This window comes from Rattus norvegicus, chromosome 5, assembly GCF_021556685.1.
Source record: "Rattus norvegicus strain SHRSP/BbbUtx chromosome 5, alternate assembly SHRSP_T2T, whole genome shotgun sequence".
Taxonomy (NCBI): domain Eukaryota; kingdom Metazoa; phylum Chordata; class Mammalia; order Rodentia; family Muridae; genus Rattus; species Rattus norvegicus.
Window position 1 is genome coordinate 136,014,495 of NC_141538.1, and position 20,865 is coordinate 136,035,359.

At 44.4% G+C, this 20,865-nt stretch overlaps 1 protein-coding gene, 1 long non-coding RNA gene and 1 other non-coding gene across 3 annotated transcripts in view; 1 reads left to right on the forward strand and 2 right to left on the reverse strand.

The window, feature by feature from the left end:
- Positions 1-20,865, reverse strand: part of LOC148005993 (uncharacterized) — a 1,435,680-nt gene that overhangs the window by 533,743 nt on the left and 881,072 nt on the right. The window lies entirely within an intron of this gene.
- Positions 1,103-17,737, reverse strand: Akr1a1 (aldo-keto reductase family 1 member A1). The gene is made up of 9 exons (NM_031000.3): positions 17,691-17,737; positions 10,632-10,721; positions 5,558-5,677; positions 4,674-4,825; positions 3,693-3,888; positions 3,231-3,430; positions 2,738-2,810; positions 2,524-2,610; positions 1,103-1,261 (listed from the first exon to the last, which is right to left on the reverse strand). The coding sequence occupies exons 2-9, from the start codon at positions 10,713-10,715 to the stop codon at positions 1,196-1,198; spliced, it is 978 nt and encodes a 325-aa protein (NP_112262.1). The 5' UTR covers positions 10,716-10,721; positions 17,691-17,737; the 3' UTR covers positions 1,103-1,195.
- LOC120103189 (U6 spliceosomal RNA) lies at positions 15,135-15,241 on the forward strand. Its single transcript, XR_015621630.1, has one exon. It is a non-coding gene; the product is annotated as a U6 spliceosomal RNA (small nuclear RNA).

Below are 20,865 nucleotides of genomic sequence, written 5' to 3' on the forward strand. Positions count from 1 at the left end.
GCACCATTTAATCAGTCAAGCACTTTATTACCAGGCTCCTATCATTTGGGCATCATCCTTGGCCTCCCTTTACACCGCTGTACTCACTTTTAGTTTCTGTCACCTTTGTTTTTCCCAATTTTTCCAACTGCAAAGCTCTCCCCCAGGCGGTCCAATCTGGAATCCTGCTCGTTCCCACTCTTACCTCCTTTAACTAATTAATCTCTATTCATCTTTAAGATTTCAACTAATTAAATTAAGTAAGCATCTCATGATGCAGTTCTCCCAACTATAATTAAACTAATTATACAATTATTTAAAGTCTGTCTCCTCAAGTAGGCTACAGGGACCTGCATATCTTAGTTATACTATATCCTCAGGGACTAGCACTGTGCCTAATCCACATGTACTCATAACTATCAGTGAATAAAGGCAAATGGCTTAACTTGGAGGCACCACATAGAGTTTAAAGCCAGTTTAAGTCACCAAAATCCTTCCAAAAATCTGTTAGTGACCTCTAGTGGTCCTAATCGTCTTAGGAGACAGGCTTTGGACCTCACACTTGCCTCTTTTAAATGGCCTACGCACTCACTGTAGTACCCAAAAGAGAGAAAAAAAAAAAAAAAAAAAACAACCAAAAAAACAAAAAAACAAAACAAAAAAAAAAAAAAAAAAAAAAACAGGGGTTGGGGATTTAGCTCAGTGGTAGAGCGCTTGTCTAGCAAGTGCAAGGCCCTGGGTTCGGTCCCCAGCTCCAAAAAAAGGAAAAACAAAACCAAACCACCCACTCCTGTCTTTCATAAATCTGCAAGCTGAGATGATGGCATTTCTGTAGAGTGCTAAGGAAGCATGTAATGCTTCTCAAAGAAAGAAAATGTAGGGTTGGGGATTTAGCTCAGTGGTAGAGCGCTTGCGTACCAAGCGCAAGGCCCTGGGTTCGGTCCCCAGCTCCGAAAAAAAAAAAAAAAGAAAGAAAGAAAAAAAAAAAAAGAAAAAAAAAAAGAGAGAGAGAGAAAGAAAAAGTAACAGTAAGTCACACCCAGCAGCCCTAGGTCTGTGTTTTCCCTAAGGACAACTTCTACCTCATGCCTAACCAGACAAGTAAGTCAAGCACACAGTATATACACTTCAATGGCTTTATTGAGTCCTTCTTTCTTGGGAGTAGCAGGCAATGCTTAGCAGGAGAACTGAAAGGGAAGCTGAGAAACTACGGGCCTCAGTATGGGTCATTAAAGGGATACAGAGGGTGTCCAGCATCTCTGGGGACTCTCTTCCCATCCACCTGAAAAGAAAGATAAAGTATATTAACCCAATAGGAAGCACTGACATTCGAAGACCCAATTCTCCTGAAAAATTCCACTATGTCTAGAATTATGCCGGGTGACATCAGCAAGACCCAAGCCTCAATTAATGTCACAGCATCAACAGTGATTCCAGCATCAAATCCACAGCCTGCTACACGGTTAACCCACCTAAGACTTCACAGTCCCAGCTAGGGCAATGTGCCTAAATCTGCTTGTTTACTTATGTGCAGCAGCCTCAACAAGTTCAAGAGTGCTTTTTGAGTGCTACCCTTATTATGCAACCAGAGAGACTGAACAGGCTACAAGATCAGTGAGCACACGGAGACTCACTGGTTTATTCATTACACCTGAGCCACCTAATTCTCTCCAACTTCAAGAGAACACGATTATTGGAGCAGAGCTTGGTGTGGCCCAGAACTTGGTAGGCTGAGTCAAGAGAATGGAGAATGGAGTTTAAAACCTGCCTAAAAGGAAGGAAAGAAGGGAAGAAGGGAAGAAGGAAGGAAGGAAGGAAGGAAGGAAGGAAGGAAGGAAGGAAGGAAAGAAGGAAGGAGAGAGAAACTCAAAGGGAAAGAAAAAGAAATCAGGCATGAGGAATGGTGGGAGTTCAAAGCCAGTCTGAGCTACATAGTGGGTTCCACAAAATATCAACTACAGTGTTAAGTCCCCATTTCAAAAAGTAGGGTCTGGGGATTTAGCTCAGTGGTAGAGCGCTTACCTAGGAAGCGCAAAGCCCTGGGTTCGGTCCCCAGCTCCAAAAAAAAGAAAAAAAAAAAAAAAAAAGTAAAACAAAAAAACAAAAAGGGAGCCAGGCATGATGACATACACCTTTAATCCCAGCACTCAGGAGGCACAAGCAGGCAGAGCTTTGAGTTTCAGGCCAGCCAAGGCAATATAGTAAGACCCCATCTTTTTTAAAAAAAAAAAAAAGGGGGGGGGGCTGGGGATTTAGCTCAGTGATAGAGCGCTTACCTAGGAAGCGCAAGGCCCTGGGTTCGGTCCCCAGCTCCGAAAAAAAGAACCAAAAAAAAAAAAAAAAAGGGAAAGAAGGAAGGCAGGAAGCAAGAAGAAATGAGCACTGCACCTTTGCACCTTGGGTAGCAATCTCACCAACATTCTGTCCCTTCTCCACCAGTGAGGCTGAAGCAGACCTGGGCCACCACACTCCAGACCTCTTATTGAAGGGGCTCTAGTATGCCTGAGTATGTCACCTATTCCCTGTTCCCTGACACATCCTTACCGTAATCATGGGCACAATATACCGCCAATTTTTGTTCAGAGCATCTAATTGCTTCATCTCCTCTGGACTAAAGGTGAAATCAAATACCTGGGGGAGAGAAAACGAGCCTTGTAAGTGGTGGCTGAAGTCCCCAGTACTGGCTTCTTAGCAGACAGAATCAGGACCAGAACATATCTCAATAGACTAAAGAAGACAGAAGCTAACAGCCAAGTACCTGAATGTTCTGAAGGATGCGGGAAGGAGTGATGCTTTTGGGGATGCAGATTACTTTCCGCTGAACCTGCCATCTGGGTAAGGAAATGGAGACAAGGAAAAGGAGTTAGTATTCACAAACGGTATCTTGACCTTAATGCAGCTCTCCCTAGTTCCTAGACCTCCTGAGCCTCATAGGAATAGGCAACATGACCTATGGTAGCCTCACTCTAGACCACACAGCAAACCCCTCAGCCTTATTCTGGCGAATTAAAAATAAATAAAGTAAGTAAGTGACTAAATAAATTAATGAAAATACAGTAAGAAAGAGAGATGGAGAGATATCTTCTGTGCTGGTATCAATCCTTTAATCCTAGCACTCTGGAGGCAGAGGCTAGTGGATCTGTAAATTCTTTACCTGCCTAATCTAGATAAGGTTCCAGGCCTTTCTCAAATAAATAATTCCCTCAGTCCTCACCTTCCAACTAGACCTTTTCCTCAAAAATGTCCCATACCTGAGCAAGATCTGAGCTGGAGATCGGCCATGTTTTTCAGCTAGTGCCAAGACAACTGGTTCCTCAAGCAGGACTGGCTCATCAGGGTGGCGCCAAGCACGATCCGATGAACCCAAGGGGCTGTAAGCTGTCACCTCCAAGCCTCGTGCTTGACAGTGGGCAATGAGCTCATTTTGAGCCAGGTATGGATGGCATTCCACCTAAAACAAAGTGACAGCCCTTCAGCATGGGTAGCCACACCCAGATTACCTGAGCCCTTGACACTCTGAGTGGAATAGCCCTCCACTGTTAACCTCTGCTGCCTTTAAGCCCACTGGTGAGCTCTTCCAGGACTTCAAATCCACCCTTATACAGAGAACTCTTTCAACAACACTTCTGGCATTGCCACCTCCATTGAGGAGATTCCCCACCTGATGCACTGTGCATACAATACATCTTCCATTCATCTGCTGTCGTGCTGACCTGCAAGACAGCTGGGCGCACCGAGGCCACACTGAGGACATCATCTATCTGCCGACTGCTGAAGTTGGACAAGCCCAAGGCTTTCACCAGCCCCTTTGCCACCAGTGCCTCCAGAGCCTTCCAGGTCTCCTTATAGTGAGTGGAGTCATATTTGACAGTTCCATCGGCATTCTTGGGAAAGGGATTGTCTCCCCGCCTGAGAAAACAGACCACACCCACCAAGTGTCAGCACAAAGGTCAGGCTTCTGCCCTGCCTGCCATCCAGCTATTCTATGTTCCACACCATAAGACACAGGGATAAAGTGACAACAGTTAGGAGCAGCAATGCTTTATTGCCCTTCGTGTTATAGCTCAGGCATTTCATCTACACCGAACGTCCACCCCTATAGCTCAGGCATTTTATCTACACCGAACGTCCACCCCTTCACCCTTTCATAGTGTGCATTTATGTTTGTGTTTTGTTTTGTTTTTCAAAGCAGGGTTATTCTAGGCAGCCCTGGATGTCCTGAAACTAGCTCTGCTAGCTTTGAGTTTAAAAACTCACCCGCCTGTCTCCCAGGTGCTAGGATTAAAGACATGAACATCAGTGCCTGGTTCACAGCCAGATTCTATCTCCTCTAGTACAGCTTCCTTAACGTTACTTTCTTCAGAGGGTTTCTGCTCATCTGACAAGAGCATGGTGCTTACGTAAGACTACTCACACCCTCCTCTGCTGAGACATTCATGGCCAAAATCTTAGGGGACCTACTTCAAAAGAAGAGCAGCATCCCTGGGGCACTAGGGTACATACTGGGTGCAACCCTTGTCATACACCTAAACACCTGACTGCAGAAAAGGCAAGGATCCCATGGTAAAGAAGCCCCTGTGCTCGCTCCACTGATCACGGTTCTTAGCCTGCTCTGCAGCTGTGAATGTATGGATTACCAACGCTACCACACCCAACCCTCAACTTCCAGAAACCGGCACACGGCTGAGGCTTACTCGAAGGCATAAGGCCAATGCATCAAATAGAGGTCCAAATACTCCAGCTGCAGATCAGCCAGCGTCTTCCGGACAGCAGGTTCTACATCCTCAGGGTGGTGCTTAGTATTCCACAGCTTGGAGGTCACAAACAGCTCCTCTCGAGGTACTGCCTGTGACAGAGGCAGAATACACTGTGAGAAGAGTCCTGAACACCCAAGCTTACCTACACCACCTCTGAGAGAAACACAGTGTGTCCTAGAATGTGACCCAATGTAAAACCATAACTTACTTAAAGTAAGGGGTTTCCTTTTCCTTTTCCTCATTTTTCTTTTAATTTTTACTTCACATGTTTTGCCTACATGTAGGTCTCTATGAGAGTGTCAAGATCCCTAGAACCGGAACAACAGGCAGCTATAAGCTGCCATATGTGTGCTGAGAACTGAACCAGGTCCTCTGGAATAGCAGCCAGTGCTCAATTTGTGTGGCTTTTTGTCCAGACAAGGTTTCTCTGTGTAGTTCTGGTTGTCCTGGAACTTGCTCTGTAGATCAGGTTAGCCTCAAACTCAGGGATCTGCTTAGCTCTGACTCCTGTGTGCTACTATTAAAGGTGTGCAACACCACCCAGTGAGGTTTCTTTTAAATGACCACATTACTCTCACGTAACTCTTTCTTTTTTTTTTTTTGGAGCTGGGGACCGAACCCAGGGCCTTGTGCTTGCTAGGCTAGGCAAGCGCTCTACCGCTGAGCTAAATCCCCAACCCCCTCACGTAACTCTTTACAGGTAACAATGTCAGAAGATTGGACATGCTGGGAGCTAATGCCAGTTTCTCTCATGTAAGACCAAGTCCCAGATTCAGCCCTAAGTCCTCATATCCCATTTTCTTTACATCCCCAATTCTTACCTTGCCTGCTCCCACACTCTCCTTCAGGGCCTCTCCAATCTCAGTTTCATTGCCATATACAGAAGCACAGTCAATGTGGCGGTAGCCTACGCTAAGGGCATATTTAATAGCTGCTTTCACCTGCATTGAAAAAAAGAGGGGAAAAGATTTCAGGTCTGAACTCGTAAGGAGAAGATGTGAGGGCCACTTACGCAGATCAAGGTGAGAAGACGAAAACGATTCTAGACTAAGGATGTAGCTCAGCTGGTAGAATGTTTGCCTAGCATGTATGAAGCCCTAATTTGATCTCTAGAATAAACAGGGTGTGCAGGCTTAAGCCTATAAATCAGCACTCAGGAGATAAAGGCATGAGGATCAGAAATCCAGGCTCTGCTGTGGAGAGATGGCTCAGTGGTTAGAGCACTGACTGCTCTTCAGCGATTCTGAGTTCAAGTCCCATCAACCACATGGTGGCTCACAACCATCTGTAATGGGATCTGATGCCCTCTTCTGATGTGTCTGAAGACAGCTACAATGTACATTAAATAAATATTAAAAAAAAAAAAAAAAAGAATAGTGGCTGATCTTCAGAGGATCTAGGTGTAGTTTCTAGCATCTCGAAGGTGGCACATGACCTTCTGTAACTCTGGTTTCAGGGGAGTCTTCTGATCTCTGTGGACACCAAGCATGCACATGGTACATATATATACACACAGGCAAAACATTCATGAACGAAACACAAAATAAATATAGAAAGCTAGTTCAAGGTCATCCTATAATCACAGCATTTGGGAGGATGTACAGCAATACTGGGCTACAGAGAGCATGTTAAAAAGAGAAACAATGGGGGCTGGAGAGATGGCTCAGCTGTGAGGGACACTGACTGCTCTTCCAGAGGTCCTGAGTTCCATCCTTAGCAACCACAAGGTGGCTCATAACCATCTGTAATAGGATGCAAAGCCCTGGGGCTGGAGAGATGGCTCAGTGGTTAAGAACACCCGACTGTTCTTCCAGAGGTCATGAGTTCAATTCCCAGCAACCACATGGTGGCTCACAACCATCTGTAAAGAGATCTGATGCCCTCTTCTGGTGTATCTGAAGACAGCTACAGTGTACTTATATATAATAAATAAAATAAATCTTTAAAAAAAAAAAAAAAAAAAGGATGCAAAGCCCTCTTGTGGCATGTAGGTGTACATGCAGATAGAGCACTCACTCATACATTAAACAAATAAATCCTATTTTTAAAAATGAGAGAAAAAACAATGAGAAGGAAGGAAGGAAGGAAGGAAGGAAGGAAGGAAGGAAGGAAGGAAGGAAGGAAAGAAGGAAGGAAGGAAGGAAATTCCTAGGCTAAGGGCCAAGGCCATGCAGAGAGGGATTTCAGAGAGCCACATATAACAGAGTAAGCTCTGAGATTCCAGGCTAGTAAAAGAGGTGGAGGGTAGAAATTTAAAACGGCTTATTAGGGTTAGAGAGATGGCTCAGCCATTAATGGCTAGGCTGACAACCAAAAATAAAAAGGCTCCTTAAAAAAATTGTTTAAGGGGGTTGGGGATTTAGCTCAGTGGTAGAGAGCTTGCCTAGGAAGCGCAAGGCCCTGGGTTCGGTCCCCAGCTCTGAAAAAAAAAGAAAAAAAAATTGTTTAAGATTCATTTATTGGGGGCTGGAGAGATGGCTTAGTGGTTAAGAGCACTGTCTGGTCTTCCAGAGGTCCTGAGTTCAAATCCCAGCAACCATATGGTGGTTCACAACCATCTATAATGAGATCCGATGCCCTATTCTGGTGTGTCTGAAGACAGCTACAGTGTACTTATATATAATAAATAAATAAATTAAAAAAATTCTACCACTGATCTAGACTGTCAAACCTTCTCTCTCTCTCTCTGTATAAAAAAAAAAAAAAAAAAGATTCATTTATTGGGGGCTGGAGAGATGGCTCAGTGGTTAAGAGCACTGACTGCTCTTCCAGAGGTCCTGAGTTCAATTCCCAGCAACCACATGGTGGCTCATAGCCATCTGTAATGAGATCTGATGCCCTCTTCTGGTGCGTCTGAAGACAGCTACAGTGTACTTATATATAATAAATAAATCTTTTAAAAAGACAAAAATAAAAGCAGAATCATATAGCATACCTCTAAAAAAAGATTTATTGTGTTTTATGTATATTTTTCCTGCACACATGCACACTGGTATCTGTAGAAGTCAGTGGAGGGCTTTAGATCTCCTCGAGTTGGAGTTATGGATGGCTATGGGCCACTGTGTGGATGCTGAGGATCAAAGCAGGCACTGACTTCTCTTAACTGCTGAGGCATCGCTACCGCTCCCTAACATTGCTCCCCCTTCCCCAAAAGTAAGTCTTCTAAAGAAACTGGAACTAGAGTCCCTTAATGGAGAGAAGGAAGCAGAGACCAAGTAGAAGAATGTTGGTGTAAAATTAACGCCATTTTTATAATTTTACAGCAACAGAAGAATAGGTCAGTTAATTTGCAAAAAAAAAAAAAAAAAAAAAAAAAAGACTAATCCAAGAAGGTAAGGGGATTGCCAAAAAGTCACCTGTAAAGTGAGACCAGGAGCCACAGCTATTTACCAAGGCTCTGTCTCGAATACAACAACCACAAAATGCTGGGAAGATAATTAAGTTGGTAGAGTGCTTGCCTAGCAAGGATAAAGTTCAAGGTTAAATTCCCTAAATGAACTGGGCATGGTGATCTATTTCTATAATCCCACTACTCATAAATTCGAGGCCATTCTTGGCTATACTGAAAACACAGGCCTAACTGGGAGACATGAGACCTTTTCTTAACCAACCAACCAACCAACCAACCAACCAACCAACCAACCAACCAACCTACCTACCTACCTACTTACCTACCTACCTCTGAGTTCAGTTCTTTTTTTTTTTTAAGATTTATTTCTTATATATAAGTACACTGTAGCTGTCTTCAGACACACCAGAAGAGGGCATCGATCTTATTTCTCATTACAGATGGCTGTGAGCCACCATGTGGTTGCTGGGATTTGAACTCAGAACCTCTGGAAGAGCAGTCAGTGCTCTTAACCACTAAGCCATCTCTCCAGCCCCCCTGAGTTCAGTTCTTACTAAGCAGATATATTTTCTTTAGCTCTTTCCTGGACTCCTGCCTCCTCCTTAACCCTGATAGAGAATTCCCTCACAGCCTAATCCCCAAGCTTAATCCCTAAACCTGTATCAACTCTAACTCAGATTTCTAAGGAAAAAAGGGAACAGCAGAGATTTAGCAGCATGAATACTCAGGTAAGACTTTCACTTTATTTTCATTTTGGGGGACTTTCTGAGACAGGTTCATATTTGGTGGCCCAAGTTCACTAGGCAGTCCAGGGTATATAGCACATAGCACTCCCAAGTGCTGAGAGAACAGCCATGAACCAAGCAGCTTTGGTATTCTTCCCCCCCCCCCCCCCCCCGGGGCTGGGGACCGAACCCAGGGCCTTGCACTTGCTAGGCAAGCTCTACCACTGAGCTAATCCCCAACCCCACAGCTTTGGTATTCTTAAATGATTGCTTATTCAATGGCTGTAGAGGGGGCATCCTAAAACATGCCTGTGACCCCAGTCCTTGGAAGGCTAAAGAAAGGCTGCACTCTAAGCCAGCCTAAGCCACATGTGAGGACAAGTCTGAACAAGAGTAAAGTCACTTCCACTCTGAATGTCATTTAACAAAGCCTAAAGCAGTGACCACCTGGGTCACTAAGAGAAAGTGTGTTGGGGCTACAGAGATTGCTGGGGATTAAGAGTGCTGGTTGCGGGGTTGGGGATTTAGCTCAATGGTAGAGCGCTTGCCTAGCAAGCGGCAAGGCCCTGGGTTCGGTCCCCAGCTCCGAAAAATAGAAAAAAAAAAAAAAAAAAAAAAAAAAAGAGTGCTGGTTGCTCCCACAGAGGAGCGGGAGTTCAGTTCTTAGCACTGACAACTGATAGCACCCAACTACACACACACACACACACACACACACACACACACACACACACACACACACACACACGCACACACACACAAAATAAAACCTTCAGAAAAGGGCTGGAGAGATGGCTCAGCGGTTAAGAGCACCCGACTGCTCTTCCAGAGGTCATGAGTTCAATTCCCAGCAACCACATGGTGGCTCACAACCATCTGTAAAGAGATCCGATGCCCTCTTCTGGTGTATCTGAAGACAGCTACAGTGTACTTATATATAATAAATAAATAAATCTTTAAAAAAAAACAAAAAAAAAAAAAACCTTCAGAAAAAAGAAAGACTTGTCAGGCATTGTAATCCTAGCACTTTGGACTAAACTAGGACTATGGCCTGAGCTGAAGGGCGAGTTCCAGATCAGCTTGGGCTACATAGAAAGATCCTGTCTGGGGAAAAAAAGGAGGGGATAATTGTGGTCAATATGCATCACTTACATGGATAAAACTACCAATTACTTTAATTTTAAAAGTTCACTTAAAACCTTTTTCCTAATTCTGTCTATACAGTTATCCCAGTAACTTCTCAAGTTTCAGACTATGCTCTTAACTCCAAAATATGCACTTGAGAAAGGCCCAGGTCTCGATACGCCTGGCTTGTAGGAGATGTGGCCACAGCACGGGGAGGTAAGTAATATATTGGGACTCAGCCCAGGCCCAAAACAAAAAGGCTCCAACACCGCTAACAACACTTTGCAGAGATGCTCTCAGGGCCCTACATCCCTCCTGAGTTAGCTGGGAAACTAAGGGCTCATAGTTGTCCCTTTTTTTTTTAAAGATTTATTTATTATTATATGAGTACACTGTAGCTGTCTTCAGACACACCAGAAGAAGCCATTGGATCCCATTACAGATGGTTGTGAGCCACCACGTGTTTGCTGGGAATTGAACTCAAGACCTCCGGAAGAGCAGTCAGTGCTCTTAACCGCTGAGCCATCTCTCCAGCCCCATAGTTGTCCCTTCTTCCCTCATCTCTCCACTATCTGTCTACTTACCAGAAACAATAATGCAGGTTATTGTTGGAAAAAATACAGGGCCCGCTTTGTAAATCCCTCCTTCTCCCTGACTGAGACTCAAGAAGTCTCCCCCTTCTTCCCAATCCCTCACCTGACCAGGCTCACTCTTCCATGTCCCCAGACCAATCAGAGGCATCTTCTGTCCAGTGTGCAGGAGGACACTGGAGGCCGTCATTGTCCCCTAAGACACAAACAGGAAACAAATGGTGAGGAGGGTTAGTGCTGCCTTGAGCCTTAGCCATCCACTGCTGTAAAGCATGCTTCAGAAAAGGGTGGAGACAGGAGGGCGGCAGACATAGGAACAAATACCTCATATAAGTGAGCAGAGACAGAGACAAGATACCTGAATTCAAGCAAATGCAGTAGCTCCTGAACAAACAGGACAGACAGCCTTCACACAGGGCTAAAGGTCAGTAAAAAGCTCTAGTTTCTGAGGCTGAGAGTAGCTCTGTGGTACACCACTGGTCTAGCACAGACAAGGCCCAGGCCGACATCCCTAGCAACACACACATACCAAATCCAACACAGAGACAGTCTATAATGCCAGCACTTAGGAAGCTGAGGTAAAAGGATCAAAAGTACTAAGCCAGCTTGTCTCAAGAAATCAAAGACCTTTCCCAGCACTCAGGAGGCAAAGGCAGGTAGGTCTCTGAGTTCAAGGGGAGCCATGACCACAAACAGAAGCCCTGTCTTGAAAAAATGGAAAAACAAAAAGACAAGGGTCATTATGAGACAAGACTTCATAACAACAGGCTCAAAAAAGGATGACTTCTCTGAAGACGAAATTAATGTCTTAAGCAGGAACATGTCAACATCAGGAACTAAAGCTTTTTAACACAGAGACTCTGAATCCCTCTCACGCATGTCCGACTGGCTCAGTTCAGAGGCTTGAGCAGGCTCCTTCAAGCGAAGTAAAGCACTTACCACTTCTCAGATGAGAAAACATAGGTAGCAAAGTGGAATACTCAAGGCTATAAGGAAAAGCTTCGAAAAAGACAGGGAGGCAGATCTCTAAAGCATATACCCCTTTGCGGGCCTTTGTTGCACAAGCCTTCGTCCTAACACTTGAGAGGTAAGGGCAGGCAGATCTCTGTGAGTTTGAGGCCAGCCTGGTTCATACAACAAATTTCAGGCCAACCACAGCTGTATATTGTAAGACTTTTCCTCGATAAATAAATATAATATATATATACATACATATATATATACATACATATATATACATACATACATACATATTCAACCAGGCAGTGGTGGGACATCCTTTAATCCCAGTACTTAGAAGGCAGAAGCAGGTGAATCTCTGTGGGTTTGAGGCTAGCCTGGTCTACACAGTGAGTTATAGGACACTCAGAGCTACATGGTAAGAACCTGCTGAAAGAGAAAGAGAAAGAGAAAGAGATAGAGATCGGTCAGTCAAATAGCACGTGAATTCTCAGTCACCCAATGATGAATGTTCTAGGAGTTGAGAAACACATTTAAACAGGCTTCCTACCCTCCTTGTCTGCCTCAGGATAGTTTCTTGGAGGTGGAGGCAGGTGGACCTCTGAGTTCAAGGCCAGCCTGATCTACAGAGCCAGTCCCAGGACAGCTATGGCTACAGAGAAACCCTGTCTTGAAAAACCAAACAAAAGGAGTGAGGCTGAACACAGTAGAGCAAGCCTGTAATGCAAGCATTTGGGAGGTAAGGGTAGGAGGACCAGGAGTTAGGGCATCCTCCACAAGAGACCTTGCTTGCAAAGAAAAAAAGAATAGGTACCGTTAGTCCCAGTACTTGGGAGGCAGAGGTAGGAGAATATCTGAGAGTTTAAGGCCTGCCTCACCTACATTTGTAAGTTTCAGGACAATGAGGACAACACAGAGAGACTCTGTCTCAAATAAAACAAGTGAAAAGACAGGCTTGATGGTAAGAAGCCTGTAATCTCAGTAGCTTGGGAATATGAGGCAGGAAGATTGCAAGCTCAAGGCCTGCCTGTGCCACAGTGAACCAAAAGCCATAGGCAGGCAATGCAGTGGAACCTGATCTCAAAATAAAAAAGTAAAAAGAGGTCTGGGGATAGAAGGATAAACCAGCCTGCCACCACCTTGGGCTTGACAAACTAGGTTCATTCCTGTCTATGATTAAGCCTCTGTTTCTCAGGACTGGGCTCCTATTTCCCTGCTAAATCCCCATTTGGAAACCCCTATCTTCCCCACACCAACTACTGTGACCTTTTCAACCCCACCTTAGGGGAAGGCAGCCTTGTACAGGACTAAAAGTTTGCTTTCATTAATTTAGCCATGATTTGGCTCAGTGGTCTTTCACCTCCCACCTCTGGAACTAACAATAGCTCAGTGGTAGGATGCTGACCAGAATGTTTGGGAGTTTGGGACCCTAGGTTCCAAACCTAGCAAGTGAGAGGAGAGTAAACAGTTACCAAGAAAGAGAAAGGAAGATAGAATATTTGCTCCAAGAGTCAATCAAGTAGAAATAACCTTTCCCTCGATCTTATCAGTACCATAAATATTCTCCTGGGGTTGTTCTAACTGCCAATAACATTTTTATAAATATGAACTTTGTTTCTGAGTTTTAAAAGATGTATGGGAGGGCAGGTAATAATGAATCCTGAGCAAATGAACACCAAAGCAGTCTTTCCTAGTATTTCTGACAGAAAGAATTCTATTGTCTAGCAAAGCTTGAATATACAAGTGGTTCTTTCTGTTGAAACTCCATCAAAACCTGTTAAATCTGAGAGCATGGTCTTTGTAACCCCATACTTCCTAGGGATCAAGCAAGTAGTTCTATGGCTAGGTTCCTAGGCTTGATCTCAAACAATAACCTGTTTACTTCTCCCAGCACTTGAGAAGGCTCTGAAATTACATGGGTGGAGATTGCACAAAAGCCTAGCTTACAGGAAAACATGGAAGGAATCTTGCTTCTTCATTCCTTTTGCAGGTGAAACTGAAAACCAGAAGGCAGGAAGAACAAAGACCTGTAAAGAACTTCTGAGAAGGGTCTGGAGACAGACTTCCAACAGGACAGAAAGGAATCCTCTGCTCGCTTGTGATTCAGCTACGGCTTTCCAGGATAGCTGGCAAAGTTGCTAACAAGGCACAAAGTACATAGTACATAGTACCTACAGAAGTCCTGACTGAGGACTTCCCTCTGCCTCCCTCCCACAAACTCCGTGCTCTTTGACTTTCATCCCCCTCCACTTTTTCTGCCTTTGGTCAAGTCTGTGTTTTCAGTTCTAAAATAAAACTCTGACTTTTCCTACACCAGTTTCATATGTTTAAGTCTTCTGGGCCTTTCTGCCAGCGTGATCCACAGGAATCTGAGGGACTGAAACTACCTCATCAGATCCATCAGCAGAGTGCAGAATCCTCTAGGATCTAGAATTGCACAACATGGCTTGATAGCTCCGCTATTTCAAGAGTTTGCACAGTACCTGACTCATTCTCTGCTTTCTGTATACTCTAACTCACCAGAGCCAAAGCCCTGGATGGCAAATATTAAAACAAACCAGACAGAGCCAGGCAGTGATGGTTCACAACTTTAATTCAAGCGCTTGGGGGGCAGGGACAGGTGGATCTCAAGCTTGAGGCTAGCCTTGTCTACATGGGAGTTCTAGGACAGCCAGGTCTACACAGAGAAATCCTGTCTTGAACTCATACCCCCTGAAAAAAGGGGGAAAAAAGAGCCTGAAGTTATCTTCTGAGCTCCACACCCACTCATACAGTAATAACAAAATACTCTTGTTTGTTTGTTTTCTTTTTTTTAATTGGATCTTTTATTTATTTACATTTGAAATGTCACTCCCTTCCTGGGTTTCCCCTCCAGAAACCACCTATCCCATCCCCCCCCCGCCCCCATCTCCCATAACAAAATATTCTTTAAAAACTCATCTAAGGGGCTGGAGAGATGGCTCAGTGGTTAAGAGCACTGACTGCTCTTCCAGAGGTCCTGAGTTCAATTCCCAGCAACCACATGGTGGCTCACATCTGTAATGGGATCTGATGCCCTCTTCTGGTGTGTCTGAAGACAGCTACAGTGTACTTATCAAAAAATTATTAAAAAACAAAAAAAGCCCAAAACTTTCAAATCTCCAAAAATATCTACTTCCTGAGTTAAGCACGATGGTGCACATCTGAGGCTAAGTAAGGCAAGATAATCTCCACAGGTTCACTATGCTACATACTACCCTGTCTTGGAAACACAGAGAGTAAACAGATATAAAGTAGACAAGCTGGGTTGGGGTGCCTGCCGTTAATCCCAGCACTTGGAAGGCAGAGGCAGGCACATCTCTGTGAATTCAAAGCTAGCCTGATCTACAGAGTGAGTCCAGGACAACCAGTGCCATACAAAGAAACCCCGTCTTGAAAAACAAAAAGGAAAACATACCTACCTTTACTCCCTGATGCTGGGATGTAAATCTTTTCTAACTTACATAAGCCTCCACCGTTCCTGCTCTAGTTGTGAGCACTACCATCCTTTGACTAAACCAGGCAATATTTTTAATTTGGACTTAATCAAAATCAATCCACCAAATCCAATCACGTGACTCCTTGGCTCAAACTGTTCAGCAATTCTCCCTAGGTTAAAGTCCAGACTCCTGTGCTGGCTTCGGCAGCACATATACTACAATTGGAACGACACAGAGAAGGTTAGCATGGCCCCTGCGCAAGGATGACGCACAAATTCCTGAAGCTTCCATATTTTATATAAAAAGAAAAAATCCAGACTCCTTTAAAATCTAGGTCCCACACCTCTCATTTTGCCACCTCAGCATTTCAGACTGAGAGGCAAGCACCACTTGACTCCAGGTCTGTGCATTTTCTTCCCCCAAACTTCACATTTGCCTTGCTAATTGTTACTCACCATTGACCTAGCACAAGGAAATTCTGCTTCATTCCTGAAACTTCTAGTCACTTTTGCACATGATTGTGTGTGTGTGTGTGTGAGAGAGAGAGAGAGAGAACTGATACAGACTGTGTATCTCACTGCATCTTGAGAGAGAGAGAGAGAGAGAGAACTGATACAGACCGTGTATCTCACTGCATCTTTTTGTCCATAAAAAGATCCCCCCCCACCCCCCGGGGTTGGGGATTTAGCTCAGTGGTAGAGCGCTTGCCTAGGAAGCACAAGGCCCTGGGTTCGGTCCCCAGCTCCAAAAAAAAAAAAAAAAAAAAAAAGATTTCCCCCACAAACCAGGATCATTCATTTGAATCCTTTACCATGCACACACGGAAGCTAATATTTGGGGCTTTTCTTTTTTATTTGGTTTGGGCTTTTTTCCAGATATGGTTTCACACAGCCCAGGATGGTCTTGAACTATCTATAGCCAAGATGGCATTGAATTCATGATCCCCCTGCCTCACCCTTCCAAACACTGGTTTTTTTTTTTTTTTTTTAAAGATTTATTTATTGGGCTGGAGAGATGGCTCAGCGGTTAAGAGCACCCGACTGCTCTTCCAGAGGTCATGAGTTCAATTCCCAGCAACCACATGGTGGCTCACAACCATCTGTAAAGAGATCTGATGCCCTCTTCTGGTGTATCTGAAGACAGCTACAGTGTACTTATATATATAATAAATAAAATAAATCTTTAAAAAAAAAAAAGATTTATTTATTTATTATATATGGTTGCTGGGAATTGAACTCATGACCTCTGGAAGAGCAGTCGGGTGCTCTTAACCGCTGAGCCATCTCTCCAGCCCCCCAAACACTGGTTTTACAGGCATTAAATACCGTGCCACGATAGCTGGACAAGCATCTGAGGAAGTCACAGATTCCATCATCTTCAATCCATCTTGGAAAACCAAAGAAAAGTCGTGTGTGTGTGTGTGTGTGTGTGTGTGTGTGTGTGTGTGTGTGTGTGTGTGTGTGTGTGTGTGTATGTGCTGGGGAACGATTCCAAGGCCTTAAACATGCCAATTCCACCACCAACCTACACCTGTTAGTATTTTGTTAGTATTTTACTAACTTTGAGCAAGTATTTAAAAAAAAAAAAAAAAAAGCTCTGGGCTGGAGGTGTAGTTCAGTTGGTAAAGGGCTTGCCTGGGGGTCTGATTCCCAGCAATTCATAAAACCCAGGATAGTGACAAACTCCTACAATCCCAGCACTCAGAAGATGGAGGCAGGAAGATGATCAGAGGATTCAAGGTAATCCTGGCTACATAACACAAGTTCAAGGCAAGACTAAGCTACAAGTCTCTGTGGTTAAGAAAGATGGCTCTGGGGGTTGGGGATTTAGCTCTAGCAAGCGCAAGGCCCTGGGTTCGGTCCCCAGCTCCGAAAAAAAAAAAAGAAAAAAAAAAAGAAAAAGAAAGAAAGATGGCTCTGCTGTTACACTCTCATTTCTCTTGCAGAGTACCTGGAGTTGATTCACAGAACCCACAGAGAGGCTCACAACCATCTATAAAACTCTAGCTCCAGGGGAAATGCTGTTTTCTTCTGACCTCCACGGGCACATACTTATACGCAGACAAAACATTAATTTATAGAAAAAAAATTCTTTAGAAAAAGACTGTCTCAAAAAACACCTACAAATAATAACAATTCCGCCGAACAAGGAAGGATCATACTGGAATTAAACCTGTATTGCTACTGAAGTGGAACCTTGGAAAAGTAACAGGCCTGATCAGAACCTTAGCAGGTCCTACAGGCCTATGAACAGTCTAAACAGTAGAGTCCATTAATAGTAGGCTCGGTGATGTGATGGTTTAAGTATTTTCACTTTAAAAGGGCTCTCAGTAGCTACAGGATATGTCCAAAGCTAAGGCGAAAGCTAATCTCTCGCTCCCATTTCCGCCACTTCCTAGAAATATCCCTGTACCTCCATTAGGAAAGGCAGAGAGCCTAGAAAATTCGTGCAGATGAGAAAACAAAGAGACGGCAAAAGCACTAAATATGTACTAGACACGTTCAAAGGTTTATCCCAGTTCTCCCTATAGCACTGATGATTTTCCTGCTCATTCCAACTCTGAGGAAACAAAGGTCCAGAAACAAATATCTGAGAACAGAATAGAGGAAGTGCTCAAATGCGACACTAAATCTCATCCCTCCACGTGCCGGCGCCATTCGTTTAATCCCGGGCCTGACCCATGGTACTGAAGGACCCCCGCTTTTTCCTCAGGAAAAAAAGATGGGCCAGCAGCAGGAAGAACTCACCTTGGCAATGAGCACAGGCTGTGGAGAAGACAAAGTGGCCAGAATTCAGCTCTGCACTCCAGTACTGAGCCAGCAGGCCCCGGCTTAAGTCTGGCGGAGAAGCAGCAGCCCCACCCCAGGGAGGAGCGAGGGCCCGGCTTCCAGAACTACGCGCAGGACGCAGGAGACCCCCGCTGTCCTGCGAAGTAGAAGAGGGGGTAGAAGCCAAAGCAGGGACTTTGCACATTCCTCCCCTGGGAACCTCTCACTCCACCACGAACGTCTGGACGGGCCGGGGTCCCGAAACTGTGCATGCGCACAGGCTACGTGGACGGTCTTGGGTGGCTGGCCGCGCCCACGACGAGCCCACAGTGCACCGCGCAGGCACCTCTCTAGGCATAGATTCCTGTACTTTCTGAGACGATCCTCTATGATACCCAGTGGGTCCTTCTGGCCGCCCATCTTTCTTTCTCTAAAGTGAATTTGTCGGATTCTCAGAGCAGGCCTGATACGAAGTTGAACCAAAACAACGAAAATCTTGCCTCTGCAAACCCCATTTTAGAAAGTTACTGATCTTTCACTCAGTACCTTGCATTTTAGCACTGTGCAAAAGACTTCACAAATATGAGCTGGGAATGTAGTTAAATTAATACAGTGCTTGCTTAACAAAGTTCTGGGTTCAAAATCCCAGCACTGCATAAAATTGAGTCGTGATACCAGCACTTGGGAGGTGGAGGCAAGGAGGATCAGAAGATTCAATATTTCTTGGCTCCTACACATTGACTTTGAGGCCTGCCTGAGATCCCAAATCTAAAAGGAAAACGTTTGAAAGTTGGAGAGAAGGGGTGTGGGGGTGTCAGGAACACTTAACGCTTTTTCAGAGAACTCAAGTTCAGTACTCAACGCTCATGTCCGGAGGTTCTCAACCATCTGTAACTCCAGCTACAGGGGATTTAACATCCTCTTTTGAACTCGCACCTGCATAAAGGTGGCCTCTGTGTGTGTGTGTGTGTGTGTGTGTGTGTGTGTGTGTGTGTGTGTGTGTGTGTGTGTGTGTGTGTGTGTGTCAGAGAGAGAGACAGAGACAGAAAGACAGACAGGGGGGCTGGAGAGATGGCTCAGCGGTTAAGAGCACTGACTGCTCTTCCAAAGGTCCTGAGTTCAAATCCCAGCAACCACATGGTGGCTCACAACCATCTGTAATGAGATCTGATGCCCTCTTCTGGTGTGTCTGAACAGCTACAGTGTACTTATATATAATAAATAAATAAATCTTAAAAAAAAAAAAATAAGAAAGACAGACAGACACAGAGAGAGATATCAGGGTCATAGCCAGGCACAAGACTCAGAAACTGAACCATGAACATTTTCCAGGGCTAGCTTATAAAGGAAAAAAAAAAAAAAACACACAATGAGCTCTTAAGTAGGTTAGAGAGGGCTATAGAGTGGTCGGTCTCTTTCCAAGTTTGTTTGTTTTTTTAAAGATTTATTCATTTATTATATATAAGTACGGTGTAGCTGTCTTCAGATACACCAGAAGAGGGCATCGGATCTCTTTACAGATGGTTGTGAGCCACCATGTGGTTGCTGGGATTTGAACTCAGGACCTCTGGAAGAGTAGTTGGGTGCTCTTAACCGCTGAGCCATCTCTCCAGCCCTTTTTCCAAGTTTTTTTGTTGTGTTTTTTAATATAGTTTGGGCATAACGGTTCAAACTGCCCTCTATCTTGCTTGTCTGAGTGAAGGTGGGGAATTTCCAATCCAGGTTTCAACAGTCTCACAATCTGGCTGTCCTGGAACTCACTATGTAGACCAGGTTGGCCTCTAAATCATAGTAATCTGTCTGGTTCTGCCTCCCAAGTGCTAAAATTAAAGGCATTCATTACCACGCTCAGTCCTTTTTCTTTTCTTTTTAAAAAAGTATTTTATTATGAGGTGGCAGTGGTACATGTTATTCATCCTAGCACTTAGGAGATCTCCAAGTTCAAGGCCAGCCTGATCTACAGAGTGCAAAAAACAAAAACAAACATTTATTTTTATTTGTATGCCTAAGTGTGTGTATGTGTACCTCACGCATGCAGGGGCTTGAGGAGGTCAGAAATGACCTAGACCTGCAGGTCATTCTTCAGTGACAGGGTCCTGAGAGAGGATCAGGAGATCAGAAGATAAGCAGAAAGATAAAGTTTGAGGTGGGGAGGTCTTTCACAAACTACGTCTGTCAAGAAGTTGAGCATCTGATATACTACTTCCGGGGGAGAAGTGGAACCCAGCAGAAACTGTCATACAATGAGACTAAGTCAGAGGAAAGCTAATCAAACAATGCTGCTACAGAGTATCTCAGAAATATTCTAGACCAAGCTCACCACAGCCTTTGGACTGAGAACTTAAGCCAGCCCCATTTTGTGGGAAGAGTTGGGTTCTCAGGATCTGAAGCACCAGCTCCCCCAAGGCCCTGGCTTCAGGCCATTGCTCACCTTGCCAAGCATTTTTGGTTTTGAGAAGGAGTTGTGCTGTATCCACAGGGGCAAGGGAATAAAAATTGCAGTAGAGGCATTTCTATGAGGCCAGTCAGGTATGAGGCCTTTCGATGCCAGGGGAGCTCGGTTGTTTAGATCTTACCGAGTGGAAAGCCTCTGCACATTCATATGTGAATTATTGGGTGGTCATTTCTTCGTTTTGCCAAGGAATAATAAGTTTTTACATAATAGGTGGTCTGCTTTAGGGATATACAGGACAAACATTGGTCGTTACTGGGTCTCTCTCTCTCTCTCTCTCTCTGTGTCTGTCTGTCTGTCTGTGTGTCTGTGAAACTTTTGATAGTCTGGACCTCTTTATTTATTATCTACACTGATACAGGATAAACAGTAGCCAGGACTTGTTGAAGTTAACTCTTTCTGGTTCTGTCAGAATTGCAGGGGCTCTGAGCCTAACCTACTCGGAAGCAAAGCAGCCTGTTTCTGAGGTGACAGGTGTTCAGCACAGCCATACTTCCCAGCGCCGTGTCCACGGATATGTCCAACATCTCACACTATCATAGTAAACGCAATCAGGAGCCAGGTATGGTGACTTATGATTGTAATCCCAATGCCGGATAAAGGCTGAGGCAGGAGAATTGACCTGAGTTTAAGGCCAACCTGGGCTACAAAACATTCAGGCCAACCTGAACTAGAGTGAAACCCTGCCTCAAAAAATAAGTA

Bases quoted from the DNA above. Each gene is read 5' to 3' on its own strand.
- Akr1a1 (NM_031000.3), bottom strand. From the start codon at position 10,715: ATGACGGCCTCCAGTGTCCTCCTGCACACTGGACAGAAGATGCCTCTG. The intron at 4,826-5,557 runs GTAAGAATTGGG...CCTCTGTCACAG, and splicing joins AGAGTGTGGGAGCAGGCAAG to GCAGTACCTCGAGAGGAGCT. The intron at 1,262-2,523 runs GTAAGGATGTGT...CTTTCTTTTCAG, and splicing joins ATATTGTGCCCATGATTACG to GTGGATGGGAAGAGAGTCCC.